At 43.9% G+C, this 23,668-nt stretch overlaps 1 protein-coding gene across 1 annotated transcript in view; it reads left to right on the top strand.

Annotated features, from left to right (window-relative positions):
• The first annotated feature begins 943 nt into the window (after nt 1-943).
• The window catches only part of LOC126188597 (uncharacterized), a 720,334-nt gene continuing 697,609 nt past the window's right edge, over nt 944-23,668 (top strand). Inside the window, exon 1 of the mRNA XM_049930199.1 lies at nt 944-1,047. Coding sequence (XP_049786156.1) covers nt 954-1,047 — 94 coding nt within the window. The 5' untranslated portion in view covers nt 944-953. The remainder of the gene's footprint in view (nt 1,048-23,668) is intronic.

Genomic DNA, 23,668 nt, shown 5'->3' with positions numbered 1-23,668 from the left:
CGCAGATAGGCAGCCAGGCGGCGCTGCGCTGCGCAAGCGTCCCGACCAGTCGGGCGCGCGACGGCCGACGCTTCGCTTCGCTTCGAAGGCGAGCGACTCCGCGCACCTGTGTCTCGCAGCCAGCGGCCAGACATCGGCGCCGGCCACAGTGTTCCCTCTTGTTCACTCACGCGTAGCTGGAGGCGTTTCTCGTTACTTAACGGATGAACTACTCACGATTACAGGCAGACTCTAGCAGCCTGAATGCCGATAGTGCCGGTGATACTCGATGCCTGTGTCGTCCCGCCTACTTACTGCACTCTTTATATGGATGAACACTGAATCTTAACAGAATTTTCAATCACTTTTGATCACTTCGAGCCGTGCATGGACATCCTCGGCTTACGCAGGCTGAATTTCATTGACATCATTACGCCAAGCTACATACTGGTCCAAAGAACTCAAACTATCATGGATGCAACTGCTATATATTACCTATATTTTTTCAAGTGCGTTTTCATTATAATCTAACCTTTGAGAAAAGAAAGGAAGAATAGCAATTTCCCCTATTCTCCGAAGAGATTGCAAAACGAGACTACCGAAGAGAGATGTGGTTTACAACCTGAACAGTGGCATCAGCTTTAGATTTTTACGGCGATATATTTCCTATCTGGTATAAACTCTTTGTGACACCTGGTACAGATCCTGTGTGACCCCGTCAATTGGAAAAGCCCTCAACATTCGTGCCCATTATACGGACGGATCTTTCAGGCTAGTGTTTGGCGAGAACCTAAATAGCGCTACCGTCTCCAGAGAGGACCGTGATTGGGCGGATGTAGAGTCATTTCGACGCTTCCGCCACGGATGAGCGCGGCGCCTGAGTCCGGCCTTTGCCGGAGACGGCTCCCGGAGATGAGGCACAGCCAGGGGCCCCGCTGCCGCTGCCGCTGCCGCTGCGCGCCGTGAGCCCCGAGATGCGCGGCCGGACGCACCTGCTGCCTCCGCCGCCGCTGCTGCTCTTCTTCCTGACGGTGCTCGCTCTCCAGGCACGTCGAAACGACGCTCAAGGTAAGAGCACCACCCCATGCACAAATGAGTCGGCTGGCGATTTTGCACCACCTAAAAGCTGAACAACACAGTCTATACACCCCAGTTTTATTCGTGGAATGTGACATGTTGCTCGAACTGATAAGCGAGAGTAGCTCTCCAATTACACATTCTCAGGGCATCATCAACTGCCGCTGTAAAAACAGGAGCATATCTTCTCTGAATCCCCGTTTGTCCCAGTTATCTGACGTTATCACCAGAGCCTGGCGACGATCGAATCGCCAGAAGACAACGAAAATTTTACAGTGCAAAATGTCACCTATTACTTTCAAAAATAAAAGTTATTGTAATGAAAAGGTGGCACATTTCGGTTCTAATCAACATGTAGTATGCTACTGAAGTATGAAGATGGGTCAAATTCCATCTTATATTGCTTATTATCAACCTCCAGAAAATTGGGGCAGAAATTTTCTTCGAAACGTCGAAATTTTATCCAACACATAATGTAACAGTTGTGAGAGCATCTAACCTTTCTTAGTACACACGAACTATCCCGTCTGAAATGTCGAGTGACCCAGCACCTGAGTTTACAAGGTCTCTGCGCTCTTATGAGATAAATCTACTTTCCGTCCTATAGATGACGAATGAGTCTCCAGAAAGAACTCCTGCTCCAAACCTACTAGAATTAGAAGAGATTGCAGTTGATTTGGTGTGCTCAAGGCCTTCACATCACGTCAGTACGTAGTAATTTCAAGAAACAGTGAGATGTTATTCTCAACATAGAAAATGTGATTCTTCATGAAACATCACATTATTTTTGAACATATAAACCACTATACCAGTTTAGTTGGTTTACACCAAAACCCTTTTACACAGCATGAGAGGATGAGGGCCTTCATATGCAAATGTAGCTTTTCACGAAGACGGTATGGTATTTTGATGAGATTTGAACTGAGATGCATAAACCTTTTATGAGTCTGCCTACTAATTCTTCAGAATGTAATATTTGAGATTTCAGTCTATAATGATATCAGCTCTAGTCGCAAGTACGAGGGCTGTTCGGAAAGTAAGGTCCCATCGGTCGCGAAATGAAAAACACAGTGAAAATTAATTTTGTATTTAATTTTTAACAATTAGCCACACCTTCCACCTACCTCTCTAATTAGCTGCCTCTACGACGAGGACATTTGTCGTGGCTTTGTACAAAGTTTCCAGTACGCTCGTCACAGAGAGCAGCCGCCTGTGCTTTTCGTCAATTCTCTACGCTGGTTGCCATTCGTTGTTTGTGCCAAAATGTTGTCTTCGTAGCCATCAGTTCATATGAGCAGAGCTGAACAACGGAGGGAACCAATTAAGAGTTGTGTCGTGGTTGATCGAACACTTCCCTTCAAAAACGCTGCATGAGCGTCTTCTGCTCCTGCAGAATGCGGTTAAAAATTAACTTGCAGAAAGAAACGCATGAAATTTATGTTGTGTAGGCTGCATAGCTTCAGGCCACCAGATCCACACACCTGACGGGGGATACTGTTTCTTTTTTTAGGAATTTCTACGTGATCACGTAGCGCTCTGAACTGAAAAGGACGACGTGAAGTGATTTACAGGCATACTAAAAACACTGTCCAACACATCTGCATAAAGTTCCACCGCATTTTCACGGTGGTTTCCATTTCGCACATAACTGGACCTTACTCTCCGAATACGCCTCGTATTTTAGGTAAACAAGAAACCGGATCACTTACACAGAACTGACTGGTATCTCTCAAAAGATAATAGTCGACATAATCTCCAGCGTAAACATCACGTTACAGACGGACTTAGCGTGGTATTAAAATCCATATAAATGAAACTGTAATTTTTCAGATGAATTGGTTTGATCTCTTGCTTCCGAAGCACTATGGTAATCCAGAGATTCATAGATCTACTCTATGAGAAAAAACGACTTTTTGACTAGGTGAGTATTAATAAGTATTCCAAGAGGTTCTCATACTTGTATACATCAACAGAAAGCACTTTATCGATATCGGTTTCGCAGACAAACTGTGCTCAGCATCAATGGTCTCTACGACTTCCGTCCAAAGAGGAGGCCAAGGTGACGTGACTTTTAGTGACCATCGGCTGCTCTTTGTTGTGATCATTACAAACGAATTGAATAAGACAAAAGATATCTGTATACTGTACAAATAGGCGTAGATTTAACTAATAAGAAACAACATATTTCACGACATTTGTGGAATTTCCGAGTATGAGTATTAGTGCTCGGTCTATCAGTTCTATAATTAACAAAATACTGTTTTGAAATAAGACAATAAATGTTTACGAATGACTTTAGTTGAACTGAGTGAAAGCGGAATTACGAATTTATCAGCTCTTCGAAGCTTATCTAAGACAAAGCAGCAAACTAGTAGCAATTACTTTCAAACATGTTTCTTACCGTACACACCTTCACGTTTAGCACTGTGTTTCTAGACACAATATAAGCAGATCCTAGAGTTCATCATAGAGGCGAAAGGGTCATTACTCCTGGCACCAGAAACCCACTATACGAATAATCAGCGTGTATGTCTGCGGTTTAACAACACAGTAAGGCTTTAAGCAAATTTAAAATTAGATTGTCGCATTTGTGTACTACTATTTTAAAAATAGTTTATTGCTCAACAGAGTCACATAAAATCAGATTTCGATATTACCAGTTTAGGGTGTGTCCAATCATCTTAACATCTTATTTGATGGATGATTTTTTTTTCCTGTAGCTTTATGCGCTCTAGCATCAGTGATGTGCATAAAGCGTACAAATCAGTGACAGTTTACCAATGATGATTATTGTTCGTCACATTTTACTTACACTGTCTCTTCACAAAGTTGTGCTGGTACTACAGGTAGCCCCAAAATGCTACAATGGTACTGTCTTTGTAACTACTGCAACAATCATTCCCTCATTTCAACCAATCTTCTGTAGTATAGAACATAATTACTGCAAATATTTTCTTATGGGTAGTATTGTCCAAACAGTCGAACTCTGTAGATCAATTGCTACTCATTTCTGGGGATCAGAGTTCCAAAATGGATTCTTCATTGAAATAATTCCTCCCAGGTGCGATAGTGTGGTTTGTACTCACTTTGTGCTTAAGTTTTTATAGAACCTCCGAGAGTGCAGCATTTTTACAATTTCCATGTATATAATGATATAGTGTCGCAACCAAGACTTCATTGCAGCAAAAAAAAAAAAAAAACTACTTCTGTTTTTCTCACGGCGCACATATGTGCTCTTGAAGAACGAAACATTTCGGCTGTCTCGGTGTTAGTAATTTTTTCCTTGATAAACTTTGTTGTTCAATGTAACACTAATGAATTACATGAGTTTTAAGCACTAGAGCGATTAAAACTTCCTTTGTCACTCATTATTGCTTCATTTAGTAATGTCTTGTTTTGGTAATGGATATTCTTTCGTGTTTTTGCATAAATTTCGCTGAAATATTAACGTCAGGGTTATGCAGCTTTCGCACAGTGCGTTTCTAAGCGTAACCCAAATGTTTATACCATTACTCAGTCAGCAAGCGAATTCTGGAGAATTAAATCATATATGTGCTGCAGCGTCATGGATAAATCATTCCGTCACTTAGGCTTTTTTTTTTTTTTAATCCAACTATTAGTTCACTTAGAGGGCTCACCGTAATATACCGGTTGCTTCAAGAGCAACAGGAAATATTTTAGGATGCGGCAGTAAGAACTAATCAGAATAAAACATTCCGTAACATTTTTAGCTTTCATTGCTTACACGGATACAGATCATATCATGTAACCCCCCCACCCGGTCCCTCCCAAAAAGCTCACAGGTGTTAAGTAAAGGGAACTGCTTTATTTCAAGATTCAGCTTCCTACACATGTCTCTGACGTAAATGTAATGTTGCACTCTTTTTAAGATACCGCATGTATCTCTCTTGAGTACGCCTGAGCGTTATTTTATGAGCGAAGGCCAATTCACAATCCGAATGATAATTCGATGCTTGTGCTTATTTTTACTTTGCACCGTTGCCTTTGAACCATTCACGTTGGCAGTAATCCAAGAGGGTAACGTCCGGAGACCCTGGTGGCCAAGAAACGCTATCAATCCTGCCGATCTACCTTTTGAGGAATGATTAGTTTAGATGATGTGTCGCCAGACGACTAGAATTTGCAAGTGCTCCGTCTTGATATAGGAACAGAGCCATGATTGTAGGCAAAGAAATCTCTTCCAATAATGCTGGTAGCTCTTTTTCAAACGAGTCTAGATAAGAAGGACTCGCACGGCACAGTGCTATTGGTCTACACGTCACAATCAGTTGCACAGATGAAACATTCAATCATCTAAAGTCAAGTAGAATATTAAAACAGAAACGACAATCAATAAAAAATAAACCCATAGCAACTGAAGTATCAACTTCTGAACTGAATAATTATGTCTTTAACGAACTGCACCTCTGTAAACAAGGAGAAGTATTGTAACCAATAAAAGTGGAAATCATGGTATATGGAATGTTTTATTTTAGCTAATCTGTACCAGCACCAAATCCTAAAATATTTACCATTCTCCCGAAACACCCTCCATAGCCTGCTCAGCCGACTTGTGTAACAATCTAATATTTCATCGATTTTCTCTTTCACTTTCTTTACGCTAAGCACACTATACGATTATAGCTCCAAGTTCACACCAGAGCTGGTGTGAAGATCCATCAGTCACGTTAGGTGAGTAGTGATTTATCCACCCACAGTGCGGTCGGGATCTGAGATAGTCGTTGCGGTCGCCACAGACGAGTAGGCAGTGCGAAAGGTTAAAGGGTGGTCGGCCGGTCGCGCGGAGCTGAGCGGAGTAGCGGCTGCCAAGGGCGTCGCCAGCACTGTACAACAGCGGCTGGTGCGCTCTAAGCACCGAGCCGTACGCCGCCTGAGGCGGTGTGGCCACACTGGGGCATGACCGCGGTCTAACACTTCCGCCTTAGGCATGCCAAATGTAGTGGGGGAACAGCGAAATATCGGACGGTCCTTCGAGTTATACATATAACTATACCGAAGGTACTGACCTACGTTTACATTCCCCGAATGAATTTTCATCTTCGCAGCAGAGTGTGCAGTGATGCGAAACTTCCTGGCGGATTAAAATTCTTTGCCGCAGCAGGAGGTTTGGAAGGTAAGAGATGATACTGGTCGAAATAAAGATGTGAGGACAGGTCATGAGTTATGATTGGTTAGCTCAGTTGGCAGAAAACTTGCTAGAGGAAGGCAAGGTCCCGGTTTCGAATTATGATCCGAAACACAGTTTTAATCTGCCAGAAAGATCTGATTATGCTTTCGGTGAACAGCAAACAAATTTCTTATAGTCTGGGTTTATGAAAACAATGCTAGAAATTAAAATTACAACACCAGAAAGAATAGTGGAAGCATGCACTGACAGAAGTCATGGGATAGCGACATGCATATATGCGGAGGACGGTAGCGTCATGTAAGCAAAGCTTAAAACAGCACATTGGCGGAGCTGTCGGTTCTACGCAGGTAATTCATGCGAAAAGTTTCCAAAGTGATTATACTTGCACTACCGGAATGAACAGACGTTGAACGCGGAATGGTAGTTGGAACTAGACGCATGGGACATTCCATTAGATATCGTTGGGAAATTCTATTCCGAGATCGAAAGTCTCAAGAACTTGCCCAGAATACCAAGTTTCAGCCATTACTTCTCACCATGAACAAAGCAGAGGCAGACGGCCTTCACTTAACGACCGGAATCAGCGGCGTTTGCGTAGAGTTTTCAGTGCTAACAGACAAGCAACACTGCTTGAAACACAACCTGAAATCAACGTGGAACTTACGACTAACGTCTCTGTTCGGACACTACGGCGAAATTTGACGTTTTTGGGCTATGGCAGCAGGCTACCGACGCTAATGGCTTTGATAACCGGACGACATCGCCTGCAGCGTCTCTCCTGGAATCGTGACCATATCAATTGGACCTTAGAGATTGGAAAACGTGGCCTGATCTGGTAAGTTCCGATTTTAGTTGTAAGAGCTGACGGTGTGGTTTGAGTGTGGAGCATATCTCACGAAGCCATGGACCCAAGCTGTCTGCAAAGCACTGTGCAAGCTGGTGATGGTCTACAGTAGTGTGAGGTGTTTTACATGGAATGGATTGGGTCCTCTGGTCCACCTGATCCGTTCATTGACGGGAATTGGTTGTGTTTGCTTACTTGGAGACGACTGGCAGCTACTCATGCAGTTCACGTACCCAAACAACAATGTCATGTCACCAGGCCACAATGGCTCTCGATTTATTTGAAAAACGTTAGGGACGAATCGAGCGAATGATTTAGCTACCTAGATCCCATCACACATTAATGGGACATAATCGAGAGGTCAGTACGAGCGCGTCTTATGCCGGCATCAATTTCGCAGTTATGTACGGCTATGGCTCAGTATCTTTGCAGGAGACTTCCAACGTCTTGTTGAGTCCATGTCACGTCCAGCTGATGCACTACGCAGGACAAAAGGAGGTCGAACGCGATCTTAGGAGGTGTCCAATGACTTTTGTCACGTCAGTGTGTTGCATGTATAGCATGTGGAAAGACAACTACATGCTGCAATTTGTGATGTGGGGGTGTGCTGAATGCGAAATTTAGTACAGACATCTGTCACAGCTGTCATAGCAAGTGCTCTAACCCCATGCGCATCGAGTCAACCTCCGTTCGAATGTGAATAGCGGGTACGTGATTCCACGCTACTTCGTCTTAATGACATGATAAACACTTCTGTTTGCAAACGACGACCAGATGTTTTATTTGGATGGCGGATCTGAAGACCGTACTGTCGTACATCCTCTGTATCGAAGTTGTTTGGAACAACACAGGCAACGTACTGTCTTGCGTTATTATGCTGAAACATAATTTCACGGAGACCTTGAAGATAGGGGATAGTCAGCGTCTAAATACGCCATAAATTTAACGGATGCTGTCCAAATTAACGAAATAGTGATCATTCTGTATCACATGGTACCACGTACCACACGTTGTTGTGATACTTTACACTGAATTGTGACTTCTATGAATAGATGTGGTATCATAGCTTAAACCATCGTGGTCGTTGGGCACACCACTGCCGACGACCCTTTCTCTGCAGTCACGTCAAGGGAAACCGCAAACAGTGGTTGCCGCTATGGAGTCATTAACATTGCAAGGTAGCGGGATAATGTAAGCCCGAGATAAACCATTGCAAAACGTTAAATGTTGGTACTTTAATTCAGCGGTGTAACCACCAGAATGTTGAATGCTAGAATGAGATGGGGTTCCATGCCTGTTGCAATTGGTCGGTCAATACAGGTACGGTATTGCTGTTAGTGAATAACATCTGGGGTAGCACAGTCTCCCAGGTCATTAAACAGATATCGGCAACAAAACTATATAAAAAAAGGAGCAGGTCATTCCTGATATCGAGATGGTTCGTATCTCTGACTTTGGCCTGTTGTTGGAACATGTTTAATGCTCGATTATTGTGACTTTTCTGAAACTGAATAAATATGGGGTTCGAAAACAACCGTCGCGTAAAACCGAATTCGCTATGTTCGTCCACGAGCCTCATGGAGCAGTACGTAGAGACGCGCAGACTGACGCCTTGTCCCTCAAATTCTTAATACGTTCGACACACTTCCACACTGTCGACTAATTAGCAAAGCACGTACGTATGTAATGTCAGACCAAGTGTGTGACTACAATGAAGAGTTTATAGCAAACAAAACAGAGCATGTCATTCTCAACAGAGAGAAGTCTTCAGACGTAAAAATAACTTAAAGTGTACCCCAAGGGAGTACTACAAGACCATTAGTTTCCGCATTATACATATACATATAAATGACGTACTGCTTAAGATCGGATGTTCCATACGGCTTCTTGCGCACGCTAGAAAACTTTAGCGAAATTCATTTGCATTTGACGCAGGGAGTGGCAATTGGATCTCTGGATAAACAAATGTAACGTATTTATCACACGTAGACAGAAAGGTCTGTTAATTTATGATGATTGTGGAAGAAACAAGTGCAATCAGTTACTTTCATAAAATATCTAAGAGTATGCATACGGAGCAATTTAAAGGGAAACGACCACATAAAATTAAAGGCGGGTAAAGCATTCATTGGCGGAACCCTCAGGAAATGTAGTCGGTCAATAAAACAGCTAACTTACAAATCAATCGTGAGGCCACTGCTTGAATATCGCTCGTCAGTATGGGATCCATACCAGATAGGACTGATGCAGGGAACAGAGGATACAAAGAAGAGAAGCACATTTCGTTACAGGTTGAGGAGGGAACGTGAAACCGTGACGCAGATGCTCAGATGACTTCAGTGTCAAACGTTACAAGAGAGGCGTTCTGAAGCACGGTGTGGTTTACTCTTTAATCCGAGAGCTTACATTTCTGAAAGAGTTAAGCGACATGTTGCTTCCTCCTACGCATATCTCTGGAAAGACAGTGAATATAAAATCATAGAGATTGAGATTCAAGTCCACAGAGACACTAGCAATTGTTGTTTCCACGAATTTTTCTAGACTGAAAAAGGAAAAGGAGAAGTCACATTGCTGCACAAAGTACCATACGTCCGCCACACACCGCGAGGTTGGTTGCGGAATGTGGATGTAGACGTAGATGAGAACACCTCCCTGTCGTACGCCTCCCAGTACTTGTGCATTGATGACCTTCATCCAAGATACCAAGCTGCGTCCTCATTACAAATGAATCGAGTTAAAAATTTATTTTATTACCGTACCACACGTGACTTTACTTTCTTTAAGATATTTTGGTGTGGTCCTAAAAAGTCAAAAAGTGGTGGATCTGCACAACTGCCTTTATGCACTGCTTTCACGGCGTCTTATGGGAAAGGCATGCATAGGGATATGCTTAAATATTGAACGGTTGAAACGTATTGTCAACATTAGAAACAGAAAATAGTCTGGAGGGGAGGGTGGACAGTATGACATATGATGACACTCAGACTTTCTTTTGAACTAAATGACGGAGATCCATTTCTGAGAATTCTGTCACTGTATCTCCGTCTATAAGCGTCCATATTTCTCTTTTTCGATACGAGCTTAATGTCTTCAGACATTAATGTCTTCAGACCGCGGTTCTGAGAAACTGTGTTGTTGTCACAGAACGCGAAAGAAAGCTTGTCCATTTAGAACTCAAGCTGCCAACGATAACTAGTAGAACGCCGCAGGAGAAGTATGTCGCGTAGGGGGAGTGCTTGTTTGGGATGGCCGTTAGGTACCAAGAGAACACATGTAACTTACATGACGCTATCGAGATGTTTTGCGTACAGGTAAAATGAGTATTGATAGGAGTCAACAAGTAGCACGCAGACTGTCCCGTGCCACGAAACCGAATGCATCTAATCTTTAATTTTGTATCCCATTCGGAAAGAAACTGAAGAGACAAATAACAGTGTTACTAGGAATTGGTTTGACGAATCTCAAACAGAGAGTATGTACTACACTCCTGGAAATGGAAAAAAAGAACACATTGACACCTGTGTGTCAGACCCACCATACTTGCTCCGGACACTGCGAGAGGGCTGTACAAGCAATGATCACACGCACGGTACAGCGGACACACCAGGAACCGCGGTGTTGGCCGTCGAATGGCGCTAGCTGCGCAGCATTTGTGCACCGCCGCCGTCAGTGTCAGCCAGTTTGCCGTGGCATACGGAGCTCCATCGCAGTCTTTAACACTGGTAGCATGCCGCGACAGCGTGGACGTGAACCGTATGTGCAGTTGACGGACTTTCAGCGAGGGCGTATAGTGGCCATGCGGGAGGCCGGGTGGACGTACCGCCAAATTGCTCAACACGTGGGGCGTGAGGTCTCCACAGTACATCGATGTTGTCGCCAGTGGTCGGCGGAAGGTGCACGTGCCCGTCGACCTGGGACCGGACCGCAGCGACGCACGGATGCACGCCAAGACCGTAGGATCCTACGCAGTGCCGTAGGGGACCGCACCGACACTTCCCAGCAAATTAGGGACACTGTTGCTCCTGGGGTATCGGCGAGGACCATTCGCAACCGTCTCCATGAAGCTGGGCTACGGTCCCGCACACCGTTAGGCCGTCTTCCGCACACGCCCCAACATCGTGCAGCCCGCCTCCAGTGGTGTCGCGACAGGCGTGAATGGAGGGACGAATGGAGACGTGTCGTCTTCAGCGATGAGAGTCGCTTCTGCCTTGGTGCCAATGATGGTCGTATGCGTGTTTGGCGCCGTGCAGGTGAGCGCCACAATCAGGACTGCATACGACCGAGGCACACAGGGCCAACAGCCGGCATCATGATGTGGGGAGCGATCTCCTACACTGGCCGTACACCACTGGTGATCGTCGAGGGGACACTGAATAGTGCACGGTACATCCAAACCGTCATCGAACCCATCGTTCTACCATTCCTAGACCGGCAAGGGAACTTGCTGTTCCAACAGGATAATGCACGTCCGCATGTATCCCGTGCCACCCAACGTGCTCTAGAAGGTGTAAGTCAACTACCCTGGGCAGCAAGATCTCCGGATCTGTCCCCCATTGAGCATGTTTGGGACTGGATGAAGCGTCGTCTCACGCGGTCTGCACGTCCAGCACGAACGCTGGTCCAACTGAGACGCCAGGTGGAAATGGCATGGCAAGCCGTTCCACCGGACTACATCCAGCATCTCTACGATCGTCTCCATGGGAGAATAGCAGCCTGCATTGCTGCGAAAGGTGGATATACACTGTACTAGTGCCGACATTGTGCATGCTCTGTTGCCTGTGTCTATGTGCCTGTGGTTCTGTCAGTGTGATCATGTGATGTATCTGACCCCAGGAATGTGTCAATAAAGTTTCCCCTTCCTGGTACAATGAATTCACGGTGTTCTTATTTCAATTTCCAGGAGTGTAGTTTCCATTTTGCACTCATGCACTGTTTATTCCGTACCGGGACATAACTAGAACTCTCCTGTCATTTGCAACAATCTGAAATAGACCGTGACTAACATGTCATCATTCTCAAATATTTGATCAATCTTAAATATTAATTTATCGTATTTTCAGATAAAGTGTAACTGAGGAAAGAACACACTCAGTAATCAATGTGACATATGCTTTAACTATTACGTAATTTAATAACTGATTGCGAATTATTCAACATAAGGTGGATCAGGTATTGATATAATACTTATCAGCAAAAAATGCCTGAACGGGACTCGAGCTATGTTTTCCCAAATATCGCGAGCTGTGTCGCTTCAATAGTTCTGGCTATACGTGCACGATCCCTGACCGATCCATACCTCCATATGCCACACTGTCTATATCCCCTAATTCTTCTATCATTTATTGCAATCCCGCAATAGGGAGAATGAGACTATATGTTCCCAATGTTGTTGTTATCGCCGTTTTGCCCGTCTAGATACGTATTACGTATTTCTATTTTCAATGTCTGATGCATCCGATATGCATGCAAATTTGACGGAAGAGACATTATAAAATAAACTATACAGGGTGAGTCACCTAACGTTACCGCTGGATATATATCGTAAACCACATCAAATACTGACGAATCGATTCCACAGACCGAACGTGAGGAGAGGGGCTAGTGTAATTGGTTAATACAAACCATAAAAAAATGCACGGAAGTATGTTTTTTAACACAAACATACGTTTTTTTAAATGGAACCCCGTTAGTTTTGTTAGGACATCTGAACATATAAACAAATACGTAATCAGTGCCGTTTGTTGCATTGTAAAAAGTTAATTACATCCGGAGATATTGTAACCTAAAGTTGACGCTTGGGTACCACTCCTCTGTTGTTCGATCGTGTGTATCAGAGAGAACCTAATTACGTAGGGAACCAAAGGGAACGGTGATGGACCTTAGGTACAGAAGAGACTGGAACAACACATTACGTCCACATGCTAACACATTTTTATTGGTTTTTTCAGTGACGCACATGTACATTACCATGAAGGGTGAGGTACACGTACACACGTGGTTTCCGTTTTCAATTACGGAGTGGAATAGAGTGTGTCCCGACATGTCAGGCCAATAGATGTTCAACGTGGTGGCCATCATTTGCTGTACACGATTGCAATCTCTGGCGTAATGAATGTCGTACAAGCCGCAGTACATCTGGTGTAATGTCGCCGCAAGCTCCCACAATACGTTGTTTCATATCCTCTGGGGTTGTAGGCACATCACTGTACACATTCTCCTTTAACGTACCGACAGAAAGAAGTCCAGAGGTGTAAGATCAGGAGAACGGGCTGGCCAATTTATGCGTCCTCCACGTCCTATGAAACGCCCGTCGAACATCCTGTCAAGGGTCAGCCTAGTGTTAATTGCTGAATGTGCAGGTGCACCATCATGCTGATACCACATACGTCGACGCGTTTCCAGTGGGACATTTTCGAGCAACGTTGGCAGATCATTCTGTAGAAACGCGATGTATGTTGCAGCTGTTTGGGCCCTGAACGTCGGAGGTTTCAAGCGTCAACTTTAGGTTATAATATCTCCGGATGTAGTTAACATTTTCCAATGCAACAAACGGCACTAATTACGTATTTGTTTATATGTTCAGATAAGCTAACAAAACTAACGTGGTTCCATTTTAAAAAACGTAGGTTTGTGTTAAAAAACATACTTCCATTCATTTCTGTGTGGTTTGTATTAAACAATTACACTAGCCCCTCTCTTCACTTTCGGTCTATGGAATCGATTCTTCAGTATTTGATGTGGTTTACGAAATATATCCAGCGGTAATGTTAGGTGACTCACCCTGTATACACTAAAATTCCTTTTAACAATATGCAGATGCTATTTGGTCTTTACATTAATTCCAGATAATGTTACTCATCTTTATACAAAACTTTGCACTTCGTTACTGCAACAGCTGTAAGGAAAGATGCCGTTAGTCGACGTAAAGAAACTGTTCACATCTATGCGGTTCCATGGACGGATCTTATTATTTCCATCACTATTGCGTTGTCCACTCATTCAAAAAGACTCAGTGAATCTTTTCATTAACCAAAGCCGAAAGAGAGCGGTAACATAATCACGAAGAAAACTCATCCTAAAAGCGTCATTTCTCCTCTCAAGTTGCATGTAAAACACTAATACTCTTAAGACTACGTTACTTCAAACAAATTTGCGGCTACCCGCTTTTTTGTCATATCTACCTATCACACGTTTACGGCAAGATTGAGCGACGACTAGATTCTCATTAAAGAATTACTTTAGGGTAAGGCCGACTGCGCAACTGCCTGCTGGGTCACGATGCGAAGCTTATAGTTTGACACGGATCTGTCAGATTGAGTGACCTCTTTTCCGACATTATGAACTTTTGCGGTTGTCGTTTTAAATTCCTGTAACATTACAGGCGTGACTACCTCCGCTTTAACTTTACATTGAAACTACAGCTGGGCTTTGGCAGCTTGCGCTTAGCTGTATGCCGGGTGGGTAAGACGTAAGAAATACTCAAATGCATTTAAAAATGAGAATAAATTCACGAAATGCGTTGTTCTTAACATCAAAACATAGGTAACTGGTGCAGTTTTCATTATTTAAATCAAGCGCTAGACAGGACTGAGGCGCGAATACTCATCTGGTCATCCAGTGTTTGACTACTCTCGTGACTTACCCAAATCTTTCAGGTGATTGCCGGTATAGTTCCTTTGATCACTGCCTATTTCGTTTCTCCATCCTTATCCGTCCCGAGCCGACGGGACGTTACACGTTGATCTTCCTTCTGTCTTCCTTTTCATAGCCAGCGACAAGAGAGCTGCCATTTAGACTACCGCAGGTCCACATTGCCAGACGTGGTGACCATTGCGCTGGGTACATAGACCCGCAGAGCAATAAACGTGACAAGAAAGGTCTGCTTATGTACGGCAGATTAGTAGCCGAGGGAGGACCATTAGTGGAAGAAGATGAATGCGGGCGTTTCAAACACCTAAGAACAAACTATACGACATAAGCTATGAGGTGCCTTGTTTCTATCCTAACTTCTCGTTTCCAAATCTAGAGACACAAACCTCCGCTTGGTAGTGCCCTTGGACAAAGTTATGATATTTACCCTGTAATGGTGGAACTTGTTACTGGTGTCATATTGCTTACTTCGCTTTCTCAAATGACAGTCTATTCTCTCTCACTCCCACAGTTCATACCGTTGCGCCTGAGGGCCCACAAATCTGCCTTACCCTCGTAATACCAATTCATGAGGGAGGCGGGAGAGGGGGGGGGGAGGGAGGAGGCACAGAGATGGCCACCTATTGAAGATACTGTAATTTAATCAGTTACTTCATAGCTTAAAATTTTGAAAAATATATTTATTGTTAATGAATTCTCAGATTCCATGTTTGTACTTTTTAGATCTCTCAGTTAAACTTAACCCAAAAATGTTAGTCATAGTAGCTGATGTCACTTTCTCCATTGAGCGTCGTGTTCATTATTTCGACTTTAAGTGTCTAACGTACAAATCAGTTTCTGTTTAAAAGGTATGTTGAACGTAAAAGTGGCCAACAATGAACGAGATATGTAGTTCTTAAATTTTTTTGTTGCACTCATGAAGTCGGTAATACATGTTACTGAAAAAATGTTGATATTACTAATTGTGTGCTAAAAGGTATTTTCAAGTTTTTGACCCCCACCTGATCAAAACGTATGTTGTTAATGCAACTGAAGAAGAAGTATCGATGTTTTTTATTTATTTTTTTCGGTTTGGCATAAAGTACCCTTCCCCTCGGTAGCACGCATTGTGGAAAATGCCTTCGTATTTCTAGGGTAAAACGGTTTCCTGCCTGCCCAGAAGTCTTACAAGTTCTTATATAGAAGACGTATTACGCAACATAGGCCTGCTGGGGTATATAGCATAGGAAACTGAGTGCTGGAGTTTAATTATACGTTAGACAGTCTTAGCCCCCATAACGTCTGACATCCAGGTAAGTGCTTACATTGACTGCTGTAGTCAGGGGTGAAGCAGATGTAGCAAATGTGGTTGACTCCAGAAGGAAGGAGCGAAACAGGGCAGATATCGACGAAGGAAATCTCATCCATCTGCTGGACGACGAATTTAGGACTACCTTGCATTAAGATTGAATTAAAATTGCCGTATGGAAGATATGCATCGAATTCAAGAGGCTAATAGACATAACATGTCAGTCATAACTTAAAACACGAACTCCATGATTCCTCCCTATGAAAGGTACGTTCCAAAATCAAGTTATAGGACGTAAGCAATGAATAGAAATGTAAGCAATGAATAGAAGTTAGATATTTGGAAATTAGTCGGCCGGCACCCTATGAAAGGTGCACACCACGGACTGTGTTCAATCCGATTGAAAAGACCTTCTGTTTCACAACTGACTGCGAGTCACACCCAGTGATGAATAAGCGAGGATCTGCATACAGATGACTGTAGCGACAGCGGTTAGCTGTACTTCACGAAGAGCACAATATGCCGCGGACAGAGTAGGTGAAATGCGCGCATTATCAAAACCAGGCTTGGCTGCTGTGTTGTATGCAACGAGTCCAAATCTGTAGCCGTGTGGATGACAACTTCGCCACGGAAAAGCGAACTCAAGCCTCGTTACTGTTTCTAAAGTCCGTGCTGGCAGACATCTCTCGTGTTGCGTTAGTTAACAGTGATCACAACCACAGCAGTGCGTGACAAATTCGTTATTGTTACAACATGCAAATAGTGAATTTACATCGGCAAGCTTCTTTAAAAACGTCAGTCATAGACTAAAGTAACAAATATATTTTTAATTTATTTCTTTCTATTGGTGTATTTGAAATACCTTTTCAATAAAATAATTTTAGGTGTTAGATCACGTCATTATAAAATAATAACGACGCAGCCTAACAAAACAAGAATTTTATCAAGACTGGCAATGTCTGTGCGAACTTACGATCACGAATGATAACTGCAAATCTCTACGCAAGTAAAAGCCTAACAGCATTTTAGCCGCAGTATTAAAAGCTCTTGATGACGTTATTAGAGATCCACTTACGAAGTACGAAGTCTATAATAAATAAAGATTTGCTTTAGAACAACACTACGTCACAGTAACCGAATTAATTAATTGATCGACGATCTCAGCCGAAGCCATCGACAGATACATATCGACTACGTTGGCGTTGTTTCTTTTCAGGTGTGTGCTTGATATTGCTGACGTCGATTTTCTCTTTTAAATAACACTAACGGTAGACTCGCTTTCGCTGCAGCTACCCTAGTATTTTTGTATTTCGCTCTATAGAACACCAAATCATTTAACGGGCGTTCATGTGGGAGGTATTTATGTCCTCTTCCGATACATGCACTGACTGACTTCGAAACAGAAGTCCAATCAGTGGTTGCCTCCAAAGTCTCACCTCCTTATTTTGTTGGGAACCAGTATGACGTCCGCGAAACTACACTGCTTATTCGAATATACGGCTCTCTTAGATATTATTGTTGTTAACCATTTTCTTATCTCGATTCCTGTATTTTGATGGTTTTCCCACCCAAAACGCCACTTAAACTAGTAAGGTACTGGAGTATTAGTACCGCATCCATTTTCTGCTGGCGTTGAATTAATTAGTAATTCATTCTAAATATATGTACTCTTAATACAATGTTCATATACTCGTATAACGACGTTACGAAATGCTTTTTACAAGGTGCTACACTTGTACCTGCGAGAATAACATTTTGTCGACAGTAATATTTGCTACATGAAACTATGCACTAGTTAGACAGCACAATAAATGCTCTGACATTAACTCTCGCATCGGTGCTCTTTTTTTCTTTTCTTTAAAGATTGGAAGTCACATTGTTGGTGAACATTACGGCTCCTGGATGGGTTTATGTGAACTAGATAAACTTTTTTCTTTGATTAAATACATGAGATTAGAGAACGCTACATGAATTAATACCTCGACAAACAAGGGATGTGAGAAGACCAAGTTCTGCAATAAGATTCTGTAAATGTCTTGGCAGGTAATCAAGAAAAAACACAGATAAATTTTTTTTTTCGGAGGGTGTGAGGCTGTCACCTGTCTTATGATTGGTCTAATATGATGCAATATACACCGATATTCACTCTTCTGTCAGTTTCTTCACTTCGGAGTAGAACCTACCCTCTATATCCTCCACTAATGGTGCATGTACACTGAATCTCCAAAGAAACTGGTATAGGCATGCGTATTCAAATTCAGAGATATGTAAAAAGGTAGAATACGGCGCTGCGGTCGGAAACGCCTACATAAGACAGAAAGTATCTGCAGCAGTGGTTAGATCGGTTACTGCTGCTACAATGCCAAGTTATCAAGATTTAAGCGAGTTTGGACGTCGTGTTATAGTCGGCGCATGAGCGATGGGACACAGCATCTCTGAGGTACCAATGAAGTGGGGTTTTCCCGTACGACCACTTCACGAATTTACCGTGAATATCAGGAATCCGGTAAAACATCAAACCTCCGACTTCGCTGTGGCCCCGAAAAAGAGCCTCCAACAACGCGACCAACGATGACTGAAGAGAGTCGTTCAGTGTAACAGAACTGCAATTCTTCCACAAGCTGCTGCAGATTTGAAAGCTGAGCCATAAACAAGTGTCAGTGTGCGAACCATTCAACGAAACACGGGGTAATGATTATGTCTGGGAAGTTTGGTGGTCATACGAAGGGCTTGAACTCAGAAGACTGTTCCTCGAGCAACTATGTAGCAATATGGGCTTTCCGAGCCGAAAGCCCACTCGTTTGCCCATGATGACTGCACGACACAAAGCTTTGCGCCTCGTCCGGGTCCATCAACGCCGAAATTGGATTGCTGATGACTTGGCATAAGTTGCCTGGTCGGACGAGTCTCGTGTCAAATTTAATCGAGCAGATTGACTTGCACGGGTACGGAGAAAAAAAGAGATGGGGCCCCTCCACGCCCGCACCAACGTGGTGACCAAACCAAAAGTTCTACTGTCACCTCCGTAAACATGTTAGTTATCTAGTGGGTGGATCACAGGATGCTGGGCTGTGATGTTGTCCGTGCGTCTGGGTAAGGCTACGCATTAACACGGTCCATCAGGTGATAGATAGTGGACGAAACGCGAGTGAGGGTAGCGATTTGAAGAGCAGAGGGAAAAAAGTGCCATGGCTCGTGCCGTGGGAAAAAAACCTCTGCGACAGTGGGATGGGTAGTAAGAGCAGTAGTGGCTTACTAGCTGCGATAGTTCATGCAAGGTTGGATTTGTTAGTATAGGTATCATGCATCATTACCGTGACAGGCGATGGCGATGTGTCCCAGTTGCTGCGACTGCTACTTTCCTGGAACAATCAATATCGTTATACAGTAGTAGGAGATCGGCCATAGATCATCTCACTGTGTGGGGGATGTGTGGGGCTTGTTTGCATGCAGTGTACGGTACGGCTTCCCTGTATGGTGCCAGTTATTCGGCAGTGTATTTCAGCTGGATATCCAGTAAATGCGTCTGATTAACAGGGGCTCGCATGTGCCGTTATGTTTGCGTAAGCTTGGCCATAGATGTTATGTCCTTGCAAGTATGTCTTTTGGTCTTTTATGTTTCCATCTATGGTTGTGGTCGTAGTTCCCCAGATTCAGAATAAACGGGTTCTGCGAATGTCTGGAGTTTCTGTATAGTCTTGTGGTGAGTTTGTGGATTACCTCCGTGAGAGTCTCAAGTCGGTATTCCCGGTGAAGGTCCGCGATGCGTGTGTATCGTGGAGCATTGCTTATGATTTTGAGTACCTTGTTTTGTATGAGCTGCAGACGGCGCAGGCGTGTAGGCGCAGCGTATCCCCAGACGGGAGCTGCGTACGTCATCAGGGGTCGGATAAGTGTCATGTACATGGACCTCGACACCCTTCTGTTCAGTGTGCTACGCCTGTTGAGCATAGGATAAAGCTGTTTGAGCCTCGCGCTAGCTCGGTTGGTCATGTGTTGTATGTGGTCCCCCCAGAGTAATTTCCGGTCCAGCCAGACACCGAAGTATTTGACTTTCTCGCGGAAACGTATTGGGCGTGCATGTAGAGTTATTGGTCTGCAGTAGCGGTGTTTGCGCAGTTGCTTCGGTCTTCTCGTGAACAGAACGGCTTCGCACTTGTCGACGTTTACTCTAACACGCCATTTCTCCAACCAAGGCTCAGCCACTCTGAGTGCAGTCTGTAGGCGTGACGTAATATTTGATGGTTTCCAATCTTGCGCAAGGATGGCTGTGTCATCCGCGTAGATTGCCATCATTGTGTTGTGTGTGGTTGGGAGATCGTTTATGTAGAGGTTAAACAGTAGGGGCCCTAGGATGCTTCCCTGGGGTACTCCCGCGTGTATACCATGTCGTGTTGACTGTTTTCCCTGCACGTCAGTGTTGAAACTCCTGTCTGTGAGGTATGAGTGTATTAGACGCAGCAGCCCGTCGGGGAATACCGCGTCGCTGAGTTTGCGGATGAGGCCGTTGACGGAGACAACCTCTTGATTCCATGGACGCTGCGTGTCAGCAGAGGATTGTTGGAGCTGACGGAGTTTCTATTTTGGTGTAGGGCGTGGACATTGGAGCGACATGGAAAGCCCCGATACGTCTAGAAACGGCTCTGACAGGTGACACTTACGTTACAATCCTGTCATTTCAGTTACATCCATTCACTTCCATTGCGCATTCAGAAGGACTTCCAGTAGGACAATGCGGCACCCCATACGTCCAGAATTGCTACAGAGTTGCTCGAGGAGCAGTCTTCTGAGTTCAAGCCCTTCGTATGACCACCAAACTTCCCAGACATAATCATTACCGACCATATCTGGGATGCCTTGCAAAATGCTCCTTAGAAGAGATCTCCACCCCCTCGCACTCTCACGGATTTGTAGGCAGCTCTGCAGGATTCATGGTGTCAGTTCCCTCCAGCACTACTTCAGAGATTAGTCGAGTCCTTGCTACACCGTGTTGCGGCACTTCTGAGTAGCTGAGTGGTCAGCGCGACAGAATGTCAAACCTATGGCCCCGGGTTCGATTCCCGGCTGAGTCGGAGATTTTCTCCGCTCAGGGACTGGATGTTGTGTTATCCTAATCATCATCATTTCATCCCCATCGACGCGCAAGTCGCCGAAGTGGCGTCAAATCGAAAGACTTGCACACGGCGAACGGTCTACCCTACGGGAGGCCCCGATCACACGACATTCTAACTTTTAACGGGGCCTTACATTATATTAGGCAATTGTACCAGGTTTTTTGGCTCTTCAGTGTGAAAGACGACCCGAAAGTTCGTTGACATGTGAAAATCCACTAATTCACGGAATAAAGTTGACAGAGAGGTGACACACATATCGCAAATGACATGAGATTTCATTGAAAAAACAAATAAATAAAACGAGTGTAGGAAACGGCCAACATATGTGCCTGGGCAGCAACATGTCACACGCCCTCGGGAACTGTGACGGGGCGAGGTGCGCCGGTATGATACACAATCGCATCGTCCCTAGAGTGGGTGATAAATAACTGCTGGAAGTTTTGCATCTTGCGCAGGATAACGCTGTACCCCATACTGCTACACGCGTGAAAAATCTCTTGCGGACATGCTGGCCTCCGAGGTCCTCAGACCTGAAGCCACGTGATTCTTGGTTGTGGGGTTACCTGAAGTCCCAGGTCTACCGCGATCGTTTGACCTGATCAGTGGTGCTGCATAACATTTTGCCACCAAATCTACTGACATGCTGTACTGTGCTCTTCACGACATTATTCCTCGACTATAGATATTGTTGATAAATCACGGTTGACATGTTGCGAATTTGTTATAAAGAACATCGTCCTTGTTAAAAACCAATTGTTGTATTAATTATCGCTTTTGTTTCATTAGGAGCATTATCTGTTCTTCATATTGTGCAGTTTTTGTTTTGTTTCATTAAAACGCTGTGTCTTTCCAAGAACGTGTGACTGTTGTCACCACGCTACCTATGTTATTCCGTGAAGTGTGGGTTTTTTAGGTGTTAATGGAGGTGTGGAACCGCGCGTCCGCTACGGTCGCCGGTTCGAATCCTGCCTCGGGCATCGATGTGTGTGATGTCCTTAGGTTAGTTAGGTTTAAGTATTTCTAAGTTCTAGGGGACTGATGACCTTAGAAGTTAAGTGCCATAGTGCTCAGAGCCACTTGAACCATTTCTTGTTAATGGAGCTTTGGGTCACCCTGTACACCATTTTGTGTCTGATGTTATTCCGAAAAGTCACACGTCTCACCATCCTATTCCGTCCTACAGTTCCTGCTTACCACGTAATCCTTTCTTTGCTGATTCTATATGCAACCTCTCCAATTCTTATCCCTTCAATTAATTTCAAGCATCATTCAGTAACACCACCCATAATCGTTTCGATCCTCTCCTTTGCCACTTCCCCCCTGATTCCATACTCGCTATCAATACAATGATGTATTTCTAGAACACACTCTCAAAAGATTATTCCTCAAATAAATCCACACGTTCACTACTAGTAGACTTTTTTCGATCAGATTTCTCGACCAGAGTAGTTAAATTATGATATGCACTTTGCTCCGTCCGTCATGTGTTACTTTGCTTCTAAAGCAGTGGAATATTTCAAGTTCCAGTACTGCGTACTCATCAGTTCTGTTGCTGTTTGCCGTCAATTTATATTTTGCAATTTTTGATGTTTGTAACAAACAGTGCGTATGTGTGACACACCTTTATCAATATTTATGTTATGCATTCTCCTTCTCGTATACACTATGATTCCCTGATGACGTTTCAAACTTTCACAGATGCTGGAGAAGGCGAAATGTATAAATTTGAGGTAAGGCACCATGGTGCGGAACGACCAAGACGGAAGTTATAAGCGAAAATATTTCTGATATATCTGACAGTTGAATTCATGTGTAGAGACTATTGTTACTAAGACAGCAGTGTGGCTGTACCCACGTTACAGCTGCGAAGAGCCATCAACTATTAGTCTATGTGCCGTCAACGTGCGGGCATGTGTAGCAAGTCATTATGTACTACGCCTGTTTCTTCTTCCCCTCCATTTAAATTCATCATTGCACTGTTTGTCAGAGATATCCCAGTTGTTATTCGTCAACGAACGTGGTTTCATCACCTTGGAGCTTACTTTACTTTTGACTGAAGGTTCATGCATACCCGGACCAGACTTACCCTGGAAACCGGAAAAGTGGAGGAGGTCCTGTTTCGTGGCCAGTATGTTCACTTGCTCTTACCCCACGTGATTTTTTTCATGGCGAGCCATGTGAATAGCCTGGTGTTCGATACGTCTGTCGAAATTGAAGAGGATCGCCTGGCAAGAACTTCCATTGCTTGTGACACTGTTCAAACGGAACTGGGGATATTTATGTTCTGTTGGCTACTGTGGGAGTCAGCATCGACACAAACAAGGAAGAGAAAAAGTTGCGATGTCTAGTGGCAGGAATCGAAAATGATGTACAGATAACACTTGTAGATTAAAAAACACTTCATTTCTAAAAAGGAAAAAAACATAACTTCATATTATGAGGTGGCTTGATGTTCTTCCTGTGCCTCCTACGTGGAATGACTTTTTACACACTATTACTGCCTGTAGAACAGTGGCTATTACTCAGAACTGACACTCCCGTAGTGTGCGACCGAACTGCAGTCGACC

Source organism: Schistocerca cancellata, chromosome 5, assembly GCF_023864275.1.
Source record: "Schistocerca cancellata isolate TAMUIC-IGC-003103 chromosome 5, iqSchCanc2.1, whole genome shotgun sequence".
Lineage (NCBI taxonomy): Eukaryota > Metazoa > Arthropoda > Insecta > Orthoptera > Acrididae > Schistocerca > Schistocerca cancellata.
The sequence above is the reverse complement of the archived record's forward strand: the minus strand, read 5'-3'. Positions and strand labels throughout refer to the sequence as shown.